A 21,343-nucleotide genomic window follows, 5' to 3' on the forward strand; every position below is an offset into this window, starting at 1 on the left:
AGTTAAGGGGCAGGGAGTCGAGGCGAGCAGGAGGACAGGTGGAGTGGGAGTTGGGGGGGGGGGGTTAAAGCGATGATGGTAAATAAAAAGGAAAAAGCGACAGGACAAAAAAAAAACACAAAACAAACAGCATGTCAATGAAATGTTACATGTAGCCAGTTGAACAACAGCACACACAGTATGTGAATGTGAAGAAAAAAATATGAAACAAACAAAAAAACAACTCGATAACTCAGGAAAACATACGACGTACAAACTAAATATGACAGCTGGTATTATAAAGTATTATGTGTGCACCTGCTCTTAAAAGACAAATAGCGTAAATGAAAATTCCAACCTGCAGTTTACAATGAACGTATAAAGAGCCCAAGGGCGGCTATACATCATTCTAACAAAGGATAATAGTAGGGCAAATGCTTCAATATTGATTTCTATGTAATCTGCAGATATAAGATGTCAAGCCCAGGGCAGCGATTAAATGATTGCCGCCTACGTTGTGACTGAGACTCTCCAGGAATCACGATCTTCGGTCGCATGGCGTGGCGCGCCGCTATAGAGCGTTCCATAGTCGACATCCCGTCTTCGGATTCTCGGCCTAAAAATGCGGGAACCACAAAATAGGATAATGCAGTGAAATGCACCGGGCAATGAAAATGTTTCGCCGTTCATTTCGCATGCAGAGATGAAATGGGTTCGCGTCCGTCGACGTAAGCACGTTGAAAAAGTGGGAGCCGTTACGCGCCCCATTTGTTTTGACAGCAGTGAGCGTTTGTGATTTTGTGTGCGTGCATGTGCGTGTGTACGCGTGCACATGCGTGCGCTTATGCGCACATACACACGAGCACGAACAAATTACTGGCATGTTAGTAAACTGCCAAGCACGTATGCCGTGCCTTGGTCACGTAAAAACAGAAAACATCAGAGTAGCTCGCGTGCGCGCACACACAAACATGTAAAGGCTTTGTTCACACAGTGTCGGATTAATGTCTCAACCCTTTTGGACCTGGCTGGACTGTTGAATTAAGCGTCGTTGTTAGTAGCGATCCTGATTTATGGCTGGCAAGAACACAACGAGCTGGTGTGACCAGCACCGCACCCGCGCCCGCCTTTGTGCCCTCCTGCATGGGGTGTTGACTCAGGACGGTTAACCGGCACGCTATTCGCTTAAGGTCTAGTTGGAATTCGCGAGGCCCTTGCCAAGCACACACACACACAATGGGTGCACATTGTGTGTTGTTTGCAACACATAACTCAGTTCACTGGCATTTTAGCTAAGATTGCTAAGTACGTACGTACGTAAACACGTGTGTGAATGGACAAACGTGGGCTAGTTAAGAATTGCCTTACCAGGCTATAACCTCGGGCAGTGGTTGACACATTCCTATAGTGCTCCTTGCCTGTGACTGCAACCACTGAACTACCTCATTTTCTTTCCATTCTTTCTCTGATGCTACAAATTAATGAAGAAGCTGCTTGTTAATTGTCACTTCATCTTAAAGTGGTTCAATCAGTTAGATAATGTGCATGAAGTTTTAATAACAAGCCTTTTGTCATGCTGGATGAAGGCCTGCCCACGCTAGTCACAGGGGGTTGTTGATCGTACTCAACCACGCTGGTCCAATACCAATACCCGCCACTCGCCACTAAGTGACGGTGTTGTCACCACGGCGCCTGTGCCAGGCCAGGTGCACTTTGAGGCCACGTGAAGTGTGGAAGGTTCCCTGACAGGAAGTCACGGGACAGACCCAGTGGGTGCCATGGATTGGCTGATTGAGATCACTGGCAGATGCACCACCAAAGCTGTACCCCCTACTGTGCCACGCTGGTCACACACACAGCAATTCACCAGCAGATTCTGGTGGGGCCTGGCATTGCCAGTAACATGTTTGTCGAGTGCTGCTGAGATTATGCACTTCTGGAGCACCTTGGGGCCCCCGATGGGTTTTATAAAACATTTTTACTTTCACTTGGGGAGGGGGGGGAGACATGTTTTGCGTGCTTACATGCTGCTGCAGAACACACAACTGCAAAAGATAGAGCGTGGAGGAGGTGGTTCATTAAGGGGATAGCTCATTATACAAATACATTTCATGACCAACTAGATTGCTCTATTCAATACTGAAATATATCTGGTCACATGGACCACCACAAATAGCCAAGCAGGAGCCTGCTGCACAGCCACAAATTAAACGTTGATTCCAAATGCTCAGAATTCTCAAAACAATGGCTTTAGCAACAACAGAATGCAGCATCACGGGAACACTCTTCTTGGATGCATTTGCTGTCAGTTTGCGTCCCGATGTTCAGAGCCAATTAGGCGCCGCGCTCACGGTTACCGTAGCCCTCGATCTCGTGGGAGCCGTGCGTCATCGGCGTGTCCGCCAAGGCACTGTCGGGTCCCGGCGACTTGTCCATTGGCTTGAGAGCCACCGTCTCATGGTGGATCCACAGGTCCGGAGGCTTCAGGTCTTTGGGGTTGCCTTTGCGTTTGCCCGAGCCATTGTTGGGCTTGTGCGCCGACCTTTTCCTGTAGGGAGGCGCACGTGAAAAAAAAACTAAAATTCCACTGGGCGCGAGACGCCGACCGTCGCTGTCGGGGGTTTTGCATGACTCAGAGCATCAAAACGCGGGCTGCTTTGTTCATACTCAGTCTTGCTAGCCATCACACACTATATATGTGCATGTATATGTGTGCGTGTGTATATATATGTGTGTGTATATAAGGGTGACTCGGTCGAGCGGGAGCGCATTTTGCCGCCTGTTACGATCGTCGGAGCGTCCGTCCTGGTTCATACTGCAGGTGTGTTAACCCACAAACACACTTCACAGTGGGTATTAAAGATCCTGCGACTTTTACATTAAATTAAAATAATAGGCCGCGTGTGTCGGCGTTACGGTCTATTAGTTTCCAAATTGTACTAAACGACCCACAACTTAATTGGGGAAAACAACATTGGCCCCGACCGGCTGTGTGACACATGGCAACCTATGTGATACCCGTGAGCTACAAGAATGGCTCCAATGCCAAATGAGTTGTTATTGGCGTCCTCTGGTCGAACACCAATTGGGTCGAGGCTCAAAAGAAAGCCGTACCTTGGTGTGGACCAATCAGTTTCAAGGCCAATCCATATATTATCACAGTATGTTTTTTTTTTTGCATTTTGACTGCAAGTATTGTGGTTAATGCAGACATGAATCCTCGTAAAAAGGTTTCAGTTTTGTTGCCAGAAAAAGGGGAAAAACACTATTATTATTATATTTGGGTACTGGCAAAGAGAGGTCTAATGATGAATTGTTATTATTAGTTTTATTAAATGTGCACCTCACAAAGATAGCAACGCTCCACTCGCACTGACAGACCGCTGGGTCAAGTGTTGCTCGCGACCGTTCAATAAGGACGCCACGTGAAATTAGGTGGCAGTTGGGGAGGGGCACCACGCATGACCGGCTGCCTCTGTCTCCAATGCTAATTTGGCCACACCGAGACCTTGGTGAATGTTAGGGCCAAGCTTACCCAGGGGAGGAAGTGGCCAGGTTCAAACGCTCATTTTCAGCAGTGTTGTGCATAGGCGGGAATCAAAAGGCGCTTGCTACAATATTAGTGCAGTGAATTAGCAATTATGATATCACTCTGCCTATGTCTAAATATACACGCAGTTGGGAATAAATGATACAGATGAATGTTTCCTTGTGCACGTGTGAGTGTACACGTCTGGTCAATTGTGACATGGTCACTTTGCCACAATGTCAATTACTCATCTCTTCACGGTCATAACTTAAGTACCACTTTGCGGAAAGTCGACAGTGGTTGTCCATTCACTCCTTCCTGACTGGCGAAGGAATATCGAATTTACACCACACACATTGGCTGAGGACCATTAACTCAAATCCAGCATGATACAGCCCAACACTGATTGATTAAAATGAATGAACAATTATGATATCACTCTGCTGGTGTATAAATATACACACACCATTGGAACCTCATTTGCCAGTAAAAAAAATGATTATTGGTTTTTTACCCTTCTATCTGGTGTGGACCAATCAACTTCAAGGACAGTGCATATATTATCAGAGTTATGTTTTTAGTTTGCATTATGGCTGCAGGTATTGTGGTCTATGCAAACATGACTCCTTGTAAAAAAAAGTGTCAGTTTTGTTGCCAGATAGAAGGGTAAAAAACTAAATATACACAGTTGAACAAAATGTATACGTCTGACATTGATTGATGAAAGGGTTAAGTAGCAGCCCAAACAATGACGTGCTCATGCCACTGCTGGTGGAAGGGCCTCCACTAGAGAGAGCTCTAGAATAGCCCCTCAAGAGGGAGTGTTTGGCCTACTCTTCCATGCTGGCCCAACACCTTGGAAGCGGTGGGAGGTAACCAGGCTTCACCCCACCACACAAGGCGTGCCGACCGACTCACCATGGAGGACCCATTGATAACGCTGGGTGGACTGAGGCGGGCTGTGAATTAAATTCTCTTGTGACATCCTTTCGAATTCCGCGCCGCAAGAGACTGAATCGAACCGGTGACCTCTGCATCGCAAGTCCAGCGCGCTAATCCTGGCACCACGGCAGCATCTGCCCGATTTGAGCGGTACGGGCGCAGGCTTCGGGTTGCCGCACAAACCGGCCGCATTACGCGAACGGCCGGGGGGAGGGAGGTCAGTGGTGGTGACGCCGCTGGTCATTTAAGCGACGGAGTGACGCTCGGTGATGCCCACCCCCCACTCCCGCACACCCCCCGCCCCCCGCGCTCACTTCTTCTGTGTGGCGGCAGAGCGACGCGTGCACACGACGGCCAGCACGATGACGGCGATGACGGTCACCCCGCCCACCGTCACGACGATGATGATGAGGAGGTTGTTGTCCAGCGCGGAGCCGCGGGCGCCCTGCGGAGGCGGGATCTGTCCCGTCGGGGCGTCTGCAGGACACCCGATCACCCACGCAACCGCATTCCACAAAGGGGCCTCTCTCTCTCGCAGAGAACAGTCTCCGCCCGACTCGATGCTTTGAGGATCATCGCAAGCTGTCACGGCAGCTATTCAGAGAGCCCTGCGCCATCCCAACAACTTGGGATTGCAAATACGACCGCTCAAAAAAACGAACTTCCGCCGTGTTATATACTTTTGCTCTGCATATAAATCCCTGCAAAGCCAGCTTTTCACTGCGGTGAGCGATGCTGCGTGTTGCCTGTGTCAATGTTCGTGGCACGCTCTACAGCGAGCTGGCAACCACATCGAAATGTCATCGAGAATAAATTGGACAGCACCAAAATGGTAGAAATACTTTCTAAAAAGGACTACCCTTTCGTCATATTCTTTTAAGAAGACTACCCAATATTTTTTCGCGGTGAGAAAGTTTAGTTTCCTGACAATTGAAAAATGTTCCATGATAAGAATACACACATATAGACAGTTACGAAGAATGAATGAGGCCCGTTAAGAACATTATTTTGCATTACAAAGCATATCTGTGGAATTAATGGGACTGACCTAATGCAATAACTGTGATGCATAGCTGTTGAAACACACTCATGAAGCTGATGCGCACACGTATATACACACCAACATGAACACAGGCGCATAGATCCATGTGCACATGAGTACATGTGCATAAATAAAACATACATTGGTCGTACTGCTAGGGTGAGGGCAGTTAGTGATGGCCTTGTAAGGCTGACATAGTGCTATGGTCGAGCCCCAAGCACACAGAGTGGTGATGTTCACACACCGCTCCACATGTTGATTAGATGCTTATAAGACTCGTTCGTGGTGTTATACAGGGACACGAACACAATCCCAGACTTCAAGCACAGTACACTCGTCACTGCGCCATCGTTTAGTCTCTCTCCCACACACGCGCACAAAAAGATCCCCCCGATACGGCCTTTTCAGGCTGCCTCAGGCAAGTGCTGTTCGCCAGCTTATGTTGAAGGCCACCTTTGTCTCCCCAGTGCTGATGTTTGCACACTGCACCAGGTGATCATGTAAGGCCAAGTCGACCTAAGCGAGGCCCAGAACCTGCAATCGAAGTCAGGTGCATAGCAGTGTCTCAGACACACACATATTCCCCGTATAACACACGAAGACAAAGGTCCCCCTGCACAAATAGCCTGTAACAGACTGTTGGGGCAAGTGCTGTTAGCGAGCATCTCTGAATGCAGGCAACGGCACACGAGGGGGTGGGTGGCCATCACCACGCCCAGCCGCCTTTGTCTCCCCAGTGGCGATGTTTACACACTTGCATCAGGTACTCATTTGAGGCTGAGTCCACTTAGGAGAGGAGGCCCAGGACCGGTTCAGATAATCGTCACCGGTGTTGGCCGTGAGCGGGAATCGAACTCGGGTCACCGAGTTCATAGCGCAGCGCGCGAACCTCTATACTACCACTCCCCAATACACCCACACACACACAAACGATTACTCCTGCGGGAAACTGCAGATGTGTCATCGTTACCATTGAAACTGGCCCTGTCAAAGGGGTTGCCAGGCCAGGAGCCTCCCTCTCCAACTGCCCCTTTTGCAGCAGTGGTGGAAACTGGTGCCAACAGGAAGGGTGGACAGCAGTAGACAGCAGCAGCAGACAGAGGGGAGGAAAAAGGGGCGAGAACAGGAACAGTGTTAGCCAGAGAAACTGATTAATTTTGCACTCTGGCAACTCGCGAGCTTTTGAAAATGGAGGAATCCAAACAAAGCTGCTTAGGGCATTCATGTTTTCTTAAATGAGTAATGCCTTGGTAAGTGATGAGGTTTACTTAAGGATTATGTCAGAGTTTCATCAAGTACGGGAGAGAGAAAATGACCCGTGGGTCAAACTGTAACAAGAACGATTAAGCCACGAGCGACAAAGCTGCAGATGTCGCAAACAAATATTTAAAACGGGTTTGAATACTACCTGTCGGTGGTATTATAATTGGCATTGGTAGAAGCCTTTGCAAAAAAAACATACAACGTGGAAGCCATAAAAATGCACGTATGTAACTTAAAGTATTTGCTGATGCATGAAGAGAACAACAACAACCTCCCAGGCAACAACATTCCAAAAAATGCCCGGCAATTCCCAGGGAGTGACACACAAACACCGCGCTAGACAAAGGAAAGTCACAAAAAAGTTTACAAGTGAAACAGAGTAGTGTGGCTCCACGAAAGGAAGTGTCAGCCAGCTAGCACATGCAGACAAAGACCCCCTCGCCACCACCGTATAGCCTCAACAGACTGTAGGAGCAAGTGCTGTTGGCGAGCACAGATGAAGGCCGGTACGGCACACGAGGGGGTGGGTGGCCAGACCCACACAGCCAAGTGTATTTTAAATGAAAAACTAAATTCTTTGGAACTGCTTGTTGTGTTTAGAGTGTTGTCCTCCTCCCGCACCTCCGATTAGCACGGTCGGCTATGTACGGTGCGAAAGAAGTTCATCGTACGTACGTACTTGGAATAACAATCATATGGAGAAAAATAATCAATATTCGAAAAACAGTCCTTCCAACCGTAGTATATACAGCATTTTACATGTACATAGGCTCTATTATTGAATATAAAAGTATGCCCTATCTAGTAGCACTTTCTTGATATTTTCATGGCAAGTTTTCCCTCTTGGAATCGAGTCTGGCAGCAGCAGCGTTGTTACTCATTCCCTAACCGAGTGATTTTTGTTGGTCCTGAAAGAAATCAATGTGTCTTTGGGCAGTGGCCTGCAGCAAAAACTCTCTGCGTTGCACGAGCATTGTGCGTAACATAAAACCCAAACTGCGCAATAAAAACACAAAAGTCCAGATTTACCCCCCTCCCCCAACTCCTAACTGTTTTTCAGTAAGCACACTGTTATCGACACTTGTTTTTTTTTCAGGCAATTACAACATCAGATTCCCCTAACGTAAAGTAGCACCACAGCATTAATCATGTTTTGTAGCCTGAGACAACACCGTGGACTGCATTACTGAGGCAGTTTTCATGAAATGTAAACCGATAATAAGAATTCAGCTTCGTGCTGTTCTAACGGTAGATGTTTTTTTTATCTCATTATTAGTTTAAGATAGTGTCGTTATGCAAATTGCATCTCACAATCAACGAGGGGCAACAGACACGCTGCAAAGGCTCCCAGGCGGTGAACCGGCACCAACAATTGCTCTGCAGACCTCTATATATTAAGATGTTTTAACACTTGTTCGGGGGCTCAGCATTTGATTGAAACGCATGAATGCAAGGATGCTTTTTGACGTACTTCCGCACGTCAAACAAAACAATGCCTTCAAACTGAATGTGCTGAACATTTATTATGTATTTATGCTGGATGATGTTTGATGGCTGGAAACACACAAGCTATAATTGAGCAGCTTACATGGAAATGAATTCGGTGAAATGAGATGATTTGCCTCCACAAAAGCCAATCACAGCTCTGCTTTACTTAGGTTCGCCACATTAGCCATTCCAGAGCCATAAAGATGTCTTTTCCAGCTGCTGACATATTATAGATGCAGTAGCAATGCATAGCCATTGGATAATTAACACAAATCACTCGTTCATAAACCCATTTACGACACTGAACATGCCAACAACCTACGCCACTCATAGCTGTTAGATCCGTTAAAATGATCACAGCTGGTTGTCAGCGAATGTTGTATACCCACAATCGACCATTTGCGAACAGAAAGCTTTCTGCAGATGATGTGACCCCATTGACACTCAAAAGAAGTTCAACTCGTTCTTGCTTGCAAGCAGTCTGCCGTACATCCGGGATGGTTGGAAATAGGTAGTGTTACGTTTAAGTGTGTTTGGTCAGCTTCCTTTCAAGGCTTAAAAAAAAACCTGAACACATAAATTTGCTCACTCTGGGGTCGAGAGGAAATGGCTGCCTGGAATGCTTTTCGAGCGTGGTGTAAAAGAGCAGGCGAGACTCAAATAAATTTTGGCGAAGCTTTCAGCTCGTCGGCGGGCAAGCAATCCACTGGACCAAGGTCGAAACACTAAGGACGCTGGATTTACCGTGGCCACTGTCGTCCGTTTACAAATATCTGCGAGCTATCCGATGCCTCGTTTTACAAAGCCCGGTTAACCAGCAGACCTTCCGCAATGCACCCGCTCATCTAATCTGTAATGGGATGTGACCCTGTTACGCAGACTGGGGCCACGATATAAAATGAGATTCCGCATCTCGGCTGCGCATCCCTGCTAAATAAATGAACGCACCGCCAAAATGAATGGAATGTATGAATGAAATACGGTGTTATCTCCCCCCCAAAGCACTGGTTCTCTGCGCGGGCAATAAATCACTATTTTTGCCCCCAAGGCAAAGCTGGATGAAGCGGAGGCGGGAACATAACTTTAGCCGAAAGCGCCACCAATCACGCACGATGGGACGAACGCAAAATAGTGTGCGCCCCGTTTGGTCTGCCACGGCCCGTGAATAAGAGTCGGTAACTATACAAATCGGCCATGGCCAAAAAAATCGTCCCGTTGTCAGGCAAATTACACTCGCAGGATAATTTCAAATGAGAATACGCGTGCATCGGTTTTACGCTCGGCAAATTTGCTTCCATGTTTGGGCAGGTTATGCCGCGGCTGAGAACACCCAACTTACAATCTGAAGGTTGCAAATACAAATTCTAATTCAGCCCATGACCCCTCCAGGGCCAAGAAAACAATTACCACTTTGTGGGAAGTAAACAGTCGTTGTCCCATGTCCTGCAGAATGTTTAATTTGCACCATGAGCCCAAGGCAGTCGATGGACACGCGCACCGTCGATTGCACGTTTGATGAAGGAGACACTCTGAAATGCAACTCGGCAATACCTACACCTTCAATATTCCCTTTGAATAGGTTTAAAAAAAACGTGTGCATGCATGCTTTACGTGCATGCATCAATGGGACTTTTTTTTCTCATAAATAAAATGATGTCGAATACATTATCGTAAAGTGCAAACTATAGACCTGGTATCATTGTTCCAAATTAGATTGAGAACAGCACAAAGAAGCTCAGGTTATATCTCCTAAATTTGGCCAAGAACAAAAGGCAAGTGAGAAAACAGAACTATGCTAGCATTGTGTGGAGAAAAGGAATTATGCCTTTGCTTAGGGGACTTGTTGGTTTAAATGCTCTTTTCTTCACGATATCTTTCTTTCGTGCATCAGTGATGATAGAAGCCAGAGGGCTCATGCTGAAGTAATGAAACAACACACACACTCATTGTTGTCATGGACAATTAAAAAGGTCCTTACACTCACAACACACGGCACAGAATACTGTCGCGAGGAGGAATCTATTTCTAATTCGTACCTCGCATGCAATTGTTTCAACGTACGCCTGCAGCCACTTTAGATGCTGCATAGCTGGAACACGCAGGTGTGCGCCCCCAGGTAAGGGGCTTTGTAATAACGAGGCCTTTAGTGAAAAGATAAAGGTGCAGCCCTGCAATCGCTTGCTAATGCCACCGCAGGCGGAAGGGGCACCACTCGTGGGAGCTCTAGAGAGGCCCGCTAGAGTGCATGTTGCTCTACTCTCCCATGCTGGCCAGGCATCTTGGAAGAGGTGGGAGTTCCCACACTTTACCCCACCACACACATTTACACTGCTGCGTGGACAGAGGCGGGGAGATGATTTAAAAAAAAAACGACTTTCCCAATTTTTTTAAACGCTATGGCCGGTGAAGATTGAACCAGCAACCTCTGGGCTTGCGATTCAGGCTTGCAAACCGTTACGCCACCTAGAAGCATTTAAGCGCCCTATTCATACAAATCCTTAACCTCATGCAATGCATGGCACAGGCAGTGTGGGGTACGCACCCTTGGGCGTGCGGAATGACACCGCATCGGAGAGCGGGCCCATGCCCTTGGCGTTACGAGCCTGGATCTTGAAGTAGTATCCCGTGTCCAGCGTGAGCTCCTGCACTTGGTGGGACAGACGGTCACCCACCACAGGCTCCACGACCCAGTCATGCAGCTCAGCTGTGGCATCTGTCGTATAGTAGATGATATATCCTGTCCCACACAAAACACGCAAAACACAAACATGCCACCTCTCCGTTCAAGCCCTTCATTCCGTCGGGGCAAGTGCCATGAACACCGACCTACTAAGCCTGGCATGGCACAAGGAATGGGGGGGAGGGGGGGTTGGGTGGTGGTGCCAGCATCGTGCCCAGATGCATTTGTTCTCCCGGTGCTGCACAATGTATCATCTGGATTCCATTCTCAACCATGTGCATCACCAGCAGTAAGCATTATCTGTCTGAGCCTGCACTGGGCGATTGCCCCTACGTCAACGCAGCCTTCAATGAGTACGTGTTATATACTTGCAAACATACCAATTTAAGCAGTAGGCAGAAGCATTTTTTTACACTTTTTATGGTATTCCAAATTTAAAAGGTAATCGTACCAACTTTATACAAATGATTTATGATTGCACAACTTACGTTATGAAAATTGGTATGCGGTGAAAGGGATCGAAATTCAGCAGCCTACCACTTGGTAAGTACGTAACAAATACTGATATCGTTCTTACAACTGAAGATGGGCATGGTTGTGAATGGACTCCATGTCAGGGCGATGGGAAAGCAGTGGACCAACCACTGTGCCACCACTGAACCCAACACTCACAAATACACACACCCAAACGAACCTTTCGAAACAAACGTGTACGTACACCGTATTGATTTATCGTAATTAGTTTTTCTCAGTAATATAATTCAAGTCGATGCATTTTATTATTCATAAAAGGCAACGTGTGTTTCGCATTTCTCCTAAGCATAAATGTAAGAGTGTTCGTGCTTTAATGAATACTCCTCGAGGCAAAGTCTTTTCCAACGTGGGACATCAAGGACATATATCTGCTGGCTTGCCACACTGGCTTCCTGTCTCTCCGTGGCACGAAGCCCCACCAACAATGGCTGTGCTTTTGTCGCGTACAAATTGGATATGTTCATACACACAAATGCGTTTATATCACGTGTATGATTCTGCTTTGGTATGTGCAATAAATCGCATATCCCACGGGAAAGCATTATTATTATTTACATTTTCCACAGCTATATTAATGTGAAATACCAATATCCTTTTGGAAAACACGTGTGACTGCATTTATTTTGATGTTCTGCAATGGCTGTGACTCTGAGAATTGTAAATTTGTGCAACAGCCATGCATATTATTTATTTGTGATAATGCACGGCTCTTTGACAAACGGCTGCTGGATGAATGCCTCCCCAATGCCGGGTCAGTCGTGGAGGTTGTTTGACCATACTTCTCCATGATGGTCAGTCAGTGTGGGGGTCCTCCCTTGCACCAGGTCAGATATCGCTTTCCACTGATGCTAGCTGTGGCTGGGAATCCAACTCAGGTCGCCAGATTCGTCGTGGCATTTGCGCTACTGCTGCACCCCCGCGTGCATTAGGTGGTCTAATATTAAATTCATTTCCACAATATGAAGTATTTTCATTCAATGATGTTTAACAGCAACGGAAAGACCGCCAATGAAGCGGCTGTAACGACTAGCAAATATTGTACTACCGAAAAAGTCAATGAAGTTGATTCACTTGTAATTATGGTTCTCGGCTGTCGATAAGCACTGTCCAAAGACAAACACGTTCAAAATATGTTTAGGAGACCGTTCATCTTGCGTGCAAGCTTTCACTTCTGCGCAGAAACGCGTGAACGTTGACACATGGCGGGCATTGCAAGGAGAACGACCCTAACAGGCAAGTGGATGCCACTCGACTCCTTTTTTTTCAGCAATCCACGGGGGAAAACACAGCTTCCACTTCACGCGATACCTACAAAACCTGCGGAACACGCGTGCGCAGCAGAGGTGCAACGCGCTCGTTTCAAACACCATTTCTGTCCGCGTCACGCAACTTGTTGTTCAACGAGCTACGAAATACGATATCGCCCGCAGCACAGCAAAGCCCCCGTGACCGTGAAGGAAACTGCGACGGCCTGTTCGTCACTCGCCGCGCGGCTCATGCGGGGCGCACATCCGATGCGAGACCACATCCCCGCTTTAACGCCGAACACATGCGGGCGAAGGCTACCCGGTGCACGCAGGCCTCGCGAGGGAGTGGCTTTACCTGTGATTTTGCCATTGGCTTCGACCGGGGGCTGCCAGTTCACGATGACGGTCCGAGGTTTTCCCTCTTTGCTGATGACCGTGAGATCCTTTGGAGCGGACGAAGGCACTGAAATGAGAGCAGCAAACGCGTAAACATTGAAATACGCACACCGGGAAATGAGCTTGCGTCTGTGCCAGACCACCCCCCTGGGTCGACGCCTTTGTGAGGCAACACGTGGGTCTTTAAATGTATTTGTTTCACGTCCTTTGATGAGATAAAAGGGCAGCTGTACCGTAACGAAGCAACTTAAGTGCTGCTTCGTCGATCCGCCACCTGGCATTCTGCAATGCTGCGTGTTGTGAACCGGGCAATGATTCATATCGTTCCGCTCCCATTTATAAACGCACCAGAATGCGCGCAAGTCGCTGAAATCACAACATAAGTGTGCACATAACAGGGGACCATTGCAACACCGCTTTGCTCACTACATCCATCTTGCAAAGTATGGCTGTCAAGAAAACGACCACTTTAAAATGTTCACGTGCTTTCATGAGAGGGAAAAAAATAACAGCTCTAATATCAAAAACGGAAGTAAGACCGCATTTACAAAATAAATGTAACCTCAGACAATGGCTTTAACTTTAAAAGCAGACACGATGGAACAGCTCTCGAGATGCAATTGCATTATGGAGGGAAAATATAACAATGTGTGTTCATGCTGCTTTTCACATGCTAAATTGCTTCGGGGAATTCATACATGGCCAAAAAACTTTACGTTGAGACCGACTCTTGTGAGCGTATTCACGTAACTGTGCTGGCAAAATGGCACGAAGCTAATAAATTGCCGCCCACAACATTCTGTAACAATGAAATCTACGCTCCGTGAGTAGTTTTGTGAAAGTAACTTTTAATTAGCAGTCGGTCTATGGTTAATCGGTTTCTCATGTGTTTTTTTTAGAAGGAACACATTCTGTGTTTTTAAATTAACACGAACCAATTACTTTTGCTATTTTCTCCAAGGCTTCGTGCAGCACAGTGCCTTGGTGGTGACTATTCTCACACTGGCGCACGTTTTTCCCTTTTGCGCTTTAAATTCCAACTTCTTACAAATGTATTTTTGAAACAAACAAATAAATAAACTGGCGGTATGAACTACACCATGGCCATCTGCATTGAAAAAAACTACTTTGAAAATTATGTAACGCGGGGTTTCACATTGGTAAGACTACACTTTGGGACCATTTTAAATATCAACTTTAGCATTAAACGATGAGTGTTAGAGGCACAGGTGTAACGCCTGTGTTGCCATATAAGAGGAAGCTTATGGCCTGGGAGTATGCCAAGAATTCCATGGGAAGATGAGGTAGGATATGGTAAGCAATATAATGTTGCAGAAAAGCATTGTTGCAGTAAATCATTGCAGACGATTAGCACGGTTGGCTACGTACGGTACGAAAGACGTTCAGCATACATACGAGAGGAGGTTTTATTGGATGATGCACGTGTGCAGGATAGAGGAGTGACAGTCACCAAGTAGGACCCAAAAGGGGAAGGAGGCCTAAGGGGCCAGATGGCGGAACACTCGTGATCGCAAATTTTGGAGGTCAGATGTTAAATGTGGAAGCAACGTAACATCTTGACTCGAAGCTTTCGTGGAGGAATTCATATAATTTGGGTCACGTAGAACAATTTTTTTGTTACAAAAAAACAACGACGTTTCGATCGCAACGCAAGCAATCGTCATCAGGAGGGAAAACAACGGATGACGATTGCTTGTGCCGCGATCGAAACGTCGTAGTTTTTTGTAATTTTGTTGTTGTTCTACGTGACTTTACCGAAAGACCCAAAGAATATAACCGCAAAATCGATCATAATGCAGAAGGTTCTTGCAAAGGTGTGGTGACATCAACGGGCACCGATTTCAACTGTTACCTGCCTTTGACCATCTGACAAGAGCAACGCGACAATGCGTGCCACTTGCAACAACACATTTGCTCTCTCAGCGAGCGGTGGGGTCCCCTCAAGGAGCAAACGAACACCCGAGGGATGGCTTGCTACAAGCCATATTAAAGGCGGTGCTCCGCTTTTATGAGCTTTTAACTGCGTGGGGCTGAAACTAGGCAAAAACCAAAACGCGAAAACAACCCGATAACAATTGCCTCAGGAGTAACCGAGCGGGCGGCCGTGAACACGAGTGTAACGACGGACGCGAGAACCGGCGACCTCCTGAAGTCGCTTGCGCAAAGCGGCGGCGGGCCTGCAATGCGCGGGCGGGCGATCAGTCGAAATCGATTGCGAAATGCGTGTTGGGAACAAAGGTCAACAGAGAAATTGATTAACGAAAAATTTGCGTACCGCGTCCGGGGATTTATACTACTGCCTTCGGATTTCTGAAAGTGCCTTAAGTGGGCAGCGACAGTTATGGGCGTCTTCAGAGCTGTTTCCAAGCAAGCCGCCTGCTTTCGGAGCAATCTGCATTGCTGATTTTTGTGTGTGTGTGTAATGTGCCAGTGTTGGTTGCATGAGCAGGCAGTGAATGTTCAGGGTGAGTGCCTCCGTGATTTTTGTCACGGTCCACAGAGTAACATCAAGTGCAAACATTTATACGTCTGTTCGATGAAAATAGGCTTAGAAAATTATAAGATGGTCAAAATGACTTGACTCCCCTCTCTCCTTTGGAGACAGCTTCAGGAAGAAGAGAATAAAAAATAAAGCGGGTCGGTGTGTGAACCAATTGAAACATCTAACAACTTACAAAACATCTGTATGCTGCATGTGGCCTCAAAGTGCACCTAGCCTGGCACATGCACTGTGGTAACATTGTCCCCACTTACAGGTGAATGGCAGCAGCTGTTGTTGTTGTGTTCGTGCTGCAATTTATTCAACCGATACATGTCAGTTGAAAGCGGTATATGATCCTGTACTGAGCCTTCTACGAGGTCATCTCAGCCTTAAATTTGGTGTAAACATCAGCAATGAGGAGACAAAAGTTGACCGAGGCATGGGGCTGGTCACACTACCACGAGCGTGCCGTGCCAGCCTTAGTCGTTGATTGCTAAAAGCACTCACCTCAATCGTTCGTAAAGGCTGAAGGGCTACGAGAATGGGAATTTATATACGTATCCATTTCTGTGTATCAACAAAAACCAAAACCACGTATTATAAATATCCCATTAAAAGCCACTTTTTTTGTTTGTTTGTTTTAATGAGATGAAAAAAATTACCATTGAATTTATTCATGAGGGGGAGAGAAAAAAATCCCACCTCACTATATATCACATGTCACTCAGTTCCTGATTGTATTATTAAGTTTAAGTTTCCATAACGCTGCCCAGAGAGATCTGCCATTCTCAATACATTACACGAGCGGAGACAATCGCCTTCCACGGGGAAGTTTATAAATTATGGGTTTCAATTTTGAAGTCATCAATGCGAAAGGCTGTGAATCAAATGACGAATGTTTGCCTTTCACACCTGACATTTTATTTATTCCCCACCAAGAGCACTGCAATCACTTTGCCCAGTTTAATGTTGTCTTGACGGTGTCCTTTTAATTAAGCAATATCCCAAGCGAAATCCAGAATAACAGGCGTCTCGATGTGAAATTAATAACTCCCCTGGCACATATTTTAGTTTAACAATTTTTTGGGATTTTACCAGGTAGGGCCCGCCTGAGCTAAATCGCTTTTTTTCAGAAGCAACCAGGCCACAAATGATAGCTCAACGAAGTGGCTGATCATCGTGTGGAAATGTATGGCAGCCAAATAATATAAATGCACGTTGATTCAAAATGTGGAGGGAAAAACCGGAGGACCCGGAGAAAAAATCCACACGACTATAGCGAACATGCCGTTTTGCAATGCAGACTGTCAGTGCAAATGCTGCTAGCGAAAACCTATTAACACTTTCCCGTTCCGATGACGTACATGTACGCAGCGAAACTAGTAAAAAAACTTAAATAAAATAACTGGGGCTTCCACATGTCCATGCGGGAGGGCGTGTGGCACAGTTTGGCGCCAGCTAATGTAGAGTGCGGTCGTGTTACTACAGTTCTCTGCGGTGAGCATAATGTATTTAAAAACAACGGCGCTACGCCTCTCTGAATAAAAGTTCCGCTAAACCGCTTGCTCATTCCGAGATTCAAAAGTGAACGGGACACCCACCCTGCAACTTTCAGACGTTTCAGAACGGGAAAGGGTCAACGTGCAAGTGAGCTTGGGCAGGGCACGTTGTTAGAAGGGATGATGTGAGAAGATCAAGAGAAATGAATGGCGGCCAAGGGACGGAATGCTAGAGGAAGCCCGGCGGGGAGATGGAGTGATGGAATTCAGGAGCTAGATGAAATGTTGGATCGCGATACCATAAGAGATGGCAATGGGTTGGGAAGGCCTTGATTCTGCAGTGGATTGATCAGAGCTGATGACGATGGCAGTGGCATTAAAGGAATGGCGATGACATATCAGTTATTCATTTCAGGCCTAATCAATCTAAAGAGAGACCTACATCAGTTTCAAATCGCGTTCACCAATGGTAAGCGTATATAGTAATTAAACTTGGGTTGTTGTAATGCAGTGTGCTAAAGATAACGATGCCACTCCGCAAAACGCACTCACACACAGCATCTGTCACCCAACAGCCGCTCTAGAGCTCTCATTAGCACGGTGAAATTGCATTAAGATGCTCTATGAATCCCCAACGTACTCTGCAGTTGTGTGGCACAGTGTTCTGCATGGACACAGAGTCACGTGACAGACTCCCTCTCTGCGCAATGGAAACACGTGCACTGCACTGCGGCTGAACACGAAAAGCGTAAAATGAGCACAAACCCAATCGGCAAGGTTCATAGAAAAGGACTCAGCAACACACGCCGCCACGACTTTAAAACTCCGTGTCCTTGACAGCCACTGCTGGTAAAATTAGATTTTCTTTTTGTTGGAATTTGTTTTCCCCAGTGTCTCTCGTTTTCCACAGGCTACATCCACAAGCCTTGATAGATGGACAGGGATGTGTTCCGTCCATTGATCAATCCATCAAAACCGCCGCTGGACTCGGGCCTCCTCGCACATTGCAGGCCGTGACTGGTATTTTGACCGAACTTAAAACTAGAAAATGTATTTTTATTTTACCAGGTAGGGGGCCCACTGAACTATGTAGCTCTTTTTCAGAAGCGATCTGGTGATCACAAATCATAGCTCAACAAAGTGGCTTATCACGTGGACATTCACAGCAGCCAAATACTCTGAACGCACGTTGATTCTAAATGTCGAGGGAAATACCAGAGGACCCGGAGAAAAATCCACGCGACCATGGGGAGAGAGACATGCAAACTCCTAATATACAGCAGCAGGCGTCAGGGTCGGGATCGAACCCACGACCTCCTGCATACCAGGCGAGGTAGTTAACATCTCGCCACCGTTGACGGACGTATGCACGGAGGACGCAGTTGGAGGAGCGCAAGCTTCGACACGTACCCGCCTCCATTGTGGTGCCCTGTGCCGTCATGCTCCAGGTGCTGGAGCGACGTCCCTTGGTGACCATGACGGAGAACTCGTACAGCGTGCTGGGCTTGAGGCCGCTCACCAGGTACGTGAATGTCGTGGAGTTCGCCGTCTGCGCGATCAGGCGACAATGACGATCAGCTCAAAAAAAGACGAAGGTAAGTTTAACGAAGGTAAAGTTTAACAAGTAGTAGTAGTACGTTTAACGTAGTAGACGTGGTAGTAATCAGTGTGGGTTGGTGAAGGTGGTGATGGAGGCAGGACCAGTGCAGATACCATCATAATAATCTTGATTTAGACTGGAGGAATCCGATGAGCTTTGAAGATGACCAATGTTCCAAAATGTCCAGTAACATAATTCACCGGGGATGTTAGCCATGGCCAGGTATCGAATTCTGGTTGTTGGGTCTATAGTACAGTGCTGTTAACCACTGTGCTCCCACTTCTCCAAACCAATCATTCCAATATTATGATAAGTATTACGATAAGTGACATGATAAGTATTCAGATATAATATGACTAGCATTCAGATACAGCCAGGTGGCACGGTGACTCACAGTCCCACCATCCCTCCATGGTCGAAATTTTTAAGTAAAGAAAGTATAGAATGAGGACATCAAGAGTCATATTGATATATCACACAAATATAAACTGGGCGAAGACCCCGGGGTCGGCCCAGAACACGGTGGCGGGACTGTCACTCGTTCGTCCTGGGAACGTCTGGGAATTCCCCAGGAAGAGCTAGAGTCGGTGTACAGTATTGTAGTGTATAGTGTAGTGTATAGTGTAGTAGTGTATAGTGTAGTGTATAGTGTAGTGTATAGTTGTAGTGTATAGTGTAGTGTATCGTGTAGTGTATAGTGTAGTGTATAGTTGTAGTGTATAGTGTAGTGTATAGTTGTAGTGTATAGTGTAGTGTATAGTGTAGTGTATAATGTAGTGTATAGTGTAGTGTATAGTAGTGTATAGTGTAGTGTATAGTGTAGTGTATAGTGTAGTGTATAGTTGTAGTGTATAGTGTAGTGTATAGTGTAGTGTATAGTGTAGTATATAGTGTAGTGTATAGTGTAGTGTATAGTGTAGTAGTGTATAGTGTAGTAGTGTATAGTGTAGTGTATAGTGTAGTGTATAGTTGTAGTGTATAGTTGTAGTGTATAGTGTAGTGTATAGTGTAGTGTATAGTAGTGTATAGTGTAGTGTATAGTGTAGTGTATAGTTGTAGTGTATAGTGTAGTGTATAGTTGTAGTGTATAGCGTAGTGTATAGTTGTAGTGTATAGTGTAGTGTATAGTTGTAGTGTATAGTGTAGTGTATAGTTGTAGTGTATAGTGTAGTATATAGTGTAGTGTATAGTGTAGTAGTGTATACTGTAGTGTATAGTGTAGTGTATAGTGTAGTAGTGTATAGTGTAGTGTATAGTGTAGTGTATAGTGTAGTGTATAGTGTAGTGTATAGTGTAGTGTATAGTGTAGTAGTGTATAGTGTAGTGTAAAGTTGTAGTGTATAGTGTAGTGTATAGTGTAGTGTATAGTGTAGTATATAGTGTAGTGTATAGTGTAGTGTATAGTGTAGTAGTGTATAGTGTAGTAGTGTATAGTGTAGTGTAGTGTATAGTGTAGTGTATAGTTGTAGTGTATAGTTGTAGTGTATAGTGTAGTGTATAGTGTAGTGTATAGTAGTGTATAGTGTAGTGTATAGTGTAGTGTATAGTTGTAGTGTATAGTGTAGTGTATAGTTGTAGTGTATAGCGTAGTGTATAGTTGTAGTGTATAGTGTAGTGTATAGTTGTAGTGTATAGTGTAGTGTATAGTGTAGTAGTGTATACTGTAGTGTATAGTGTAGTGTATAGTGTTGTAGTGTATAGTGTAGTGTATAGTGTAGTGTATAGTGTAGTGTATAGTGTAGTGTATAGTGTAGTAGTGTATAGTGTAGTGTATAGTTGTAGTGTATAGTGTAGTGTATAGTGTAGTAGTGTATAGTGTAGTGTAAAGTGGGCCACCCTACTCAACATGCTGCCACCGTGACCGTCACCAGGACAAGCGGACTGAGAAGCGAACGAATGAACGAATATGAAATTTCTGCCAAGACTATAAGTCCGGCAATTTAAACGCTTGTTTGAGCACGGGGACAACTCTTGACTTTGATGGAAGGGCGTTAGAATCTATTCGAGCAAAAGATTTTCCAAGCGCCCTGGAATTCTGCATGTGTTATTACCCGTTTCGAAAGCCACTGGGCGAGCGATGGAGATTAAATAATCGAGGTGCAGTAATTGAAAACGTGTTTAAAAGCAAACAAAAAAATGCCAAGGGGACCGCCCCCCTCGCCATGCGTCGCAGAAAACTCGCAAACGATGCGAGGCGTACGCACATCGCACACGCAGCACTCCCCCCTCCACAACGCGTCAGATGGCATCCATGATTTATGTGTGAACACGCTTCAGCATGCGCCAAAGAAAGAAATCTAAAGTAGCGTTGTCCTGCTCTCTCCACCCCCCACCCACCTACCCACCCACCCCCTTCCACCCCATTCCTATATTTGTTGTACATATACAAGACTGAATTAATGTTATTAAATGTATTCCTATGACTTCGTTTGAGCCCCGGGCATCGTATAATTGTGAAGGACCAAATGTATAGGGTTTTGGCTTTTGTGGAAACTGTGGATTATGCAAGTTGAATGCATGAATAATTTACAACTAAATTTACATACATTTAAATGAAATTGGGGGAAGATTATGCATTCTTTTTCTTAAATTACAACCCCAGGAGCTCATTTTCTGATGGCACATCCTCGTATAATTATGA

General features: G+C 45.9%; 1 protein-coding gene across 3 annotated transcripts in view; it reads right to left on the reverse strand.

Annotated features, from left to right (window-relative positions):
• NEO1 (neogenin 1) overlaps positions 1-21,343 on the reverse strand; it is a 171,215-nt gene that overhangs the window by 15,057 nt on the left and 134,815 nt on the right. For 2 of the 3 annotated variants that reach the window (XM_078600157.1, XM_078600156.1), the window contains exons 18-24: positions 18,513-18,651; positions 13,060-13,167; positions 10,786-10,980; positions 6,463-6,543; positions 4,765-4,927; positions 2,337-2,527; positions 494-595 (exon numbers count right to left, since the gene is read on the reverse strand). In XM_078600157.1, coding sequence (XP_078456283.1) covers positions 494-595; positions 2,337-2,527; positions 4,765-4,927; positions 6,463-6,543; positions 10,786-10,980; positions 13,060-13,167; positions 18,513-18,651 — 979 coding nt within the window. The remainder of the gene's footprint in view (positions 1-493; positions 596-2,336; positions 2,528-4,764; positions 4,928-6,462; positions 6,544-10,785; positions 10,981-13,059; positions 13,168-18,512; positions 18,652-21,343) is intronic. The other variant, XM_078600158.1, reaches the window with a different exon arrangement.

Source organism: Lampetra planeri, chromosome 13 (genome assembly GCF_965212315.1).
Source record: "Lampetra planeri chromosome 13, kcLamPlan1.2.h2, whole genome shotgun sequence".
In the NCBI taxonomy this organism is placed as follows: domain Eukaryota; kingdom Metazoa; phylum Chordata; class Hyperoartia; order Petromyzontiformes; family Petromyzontidae; genus Lampetra; species Lampetra planeri.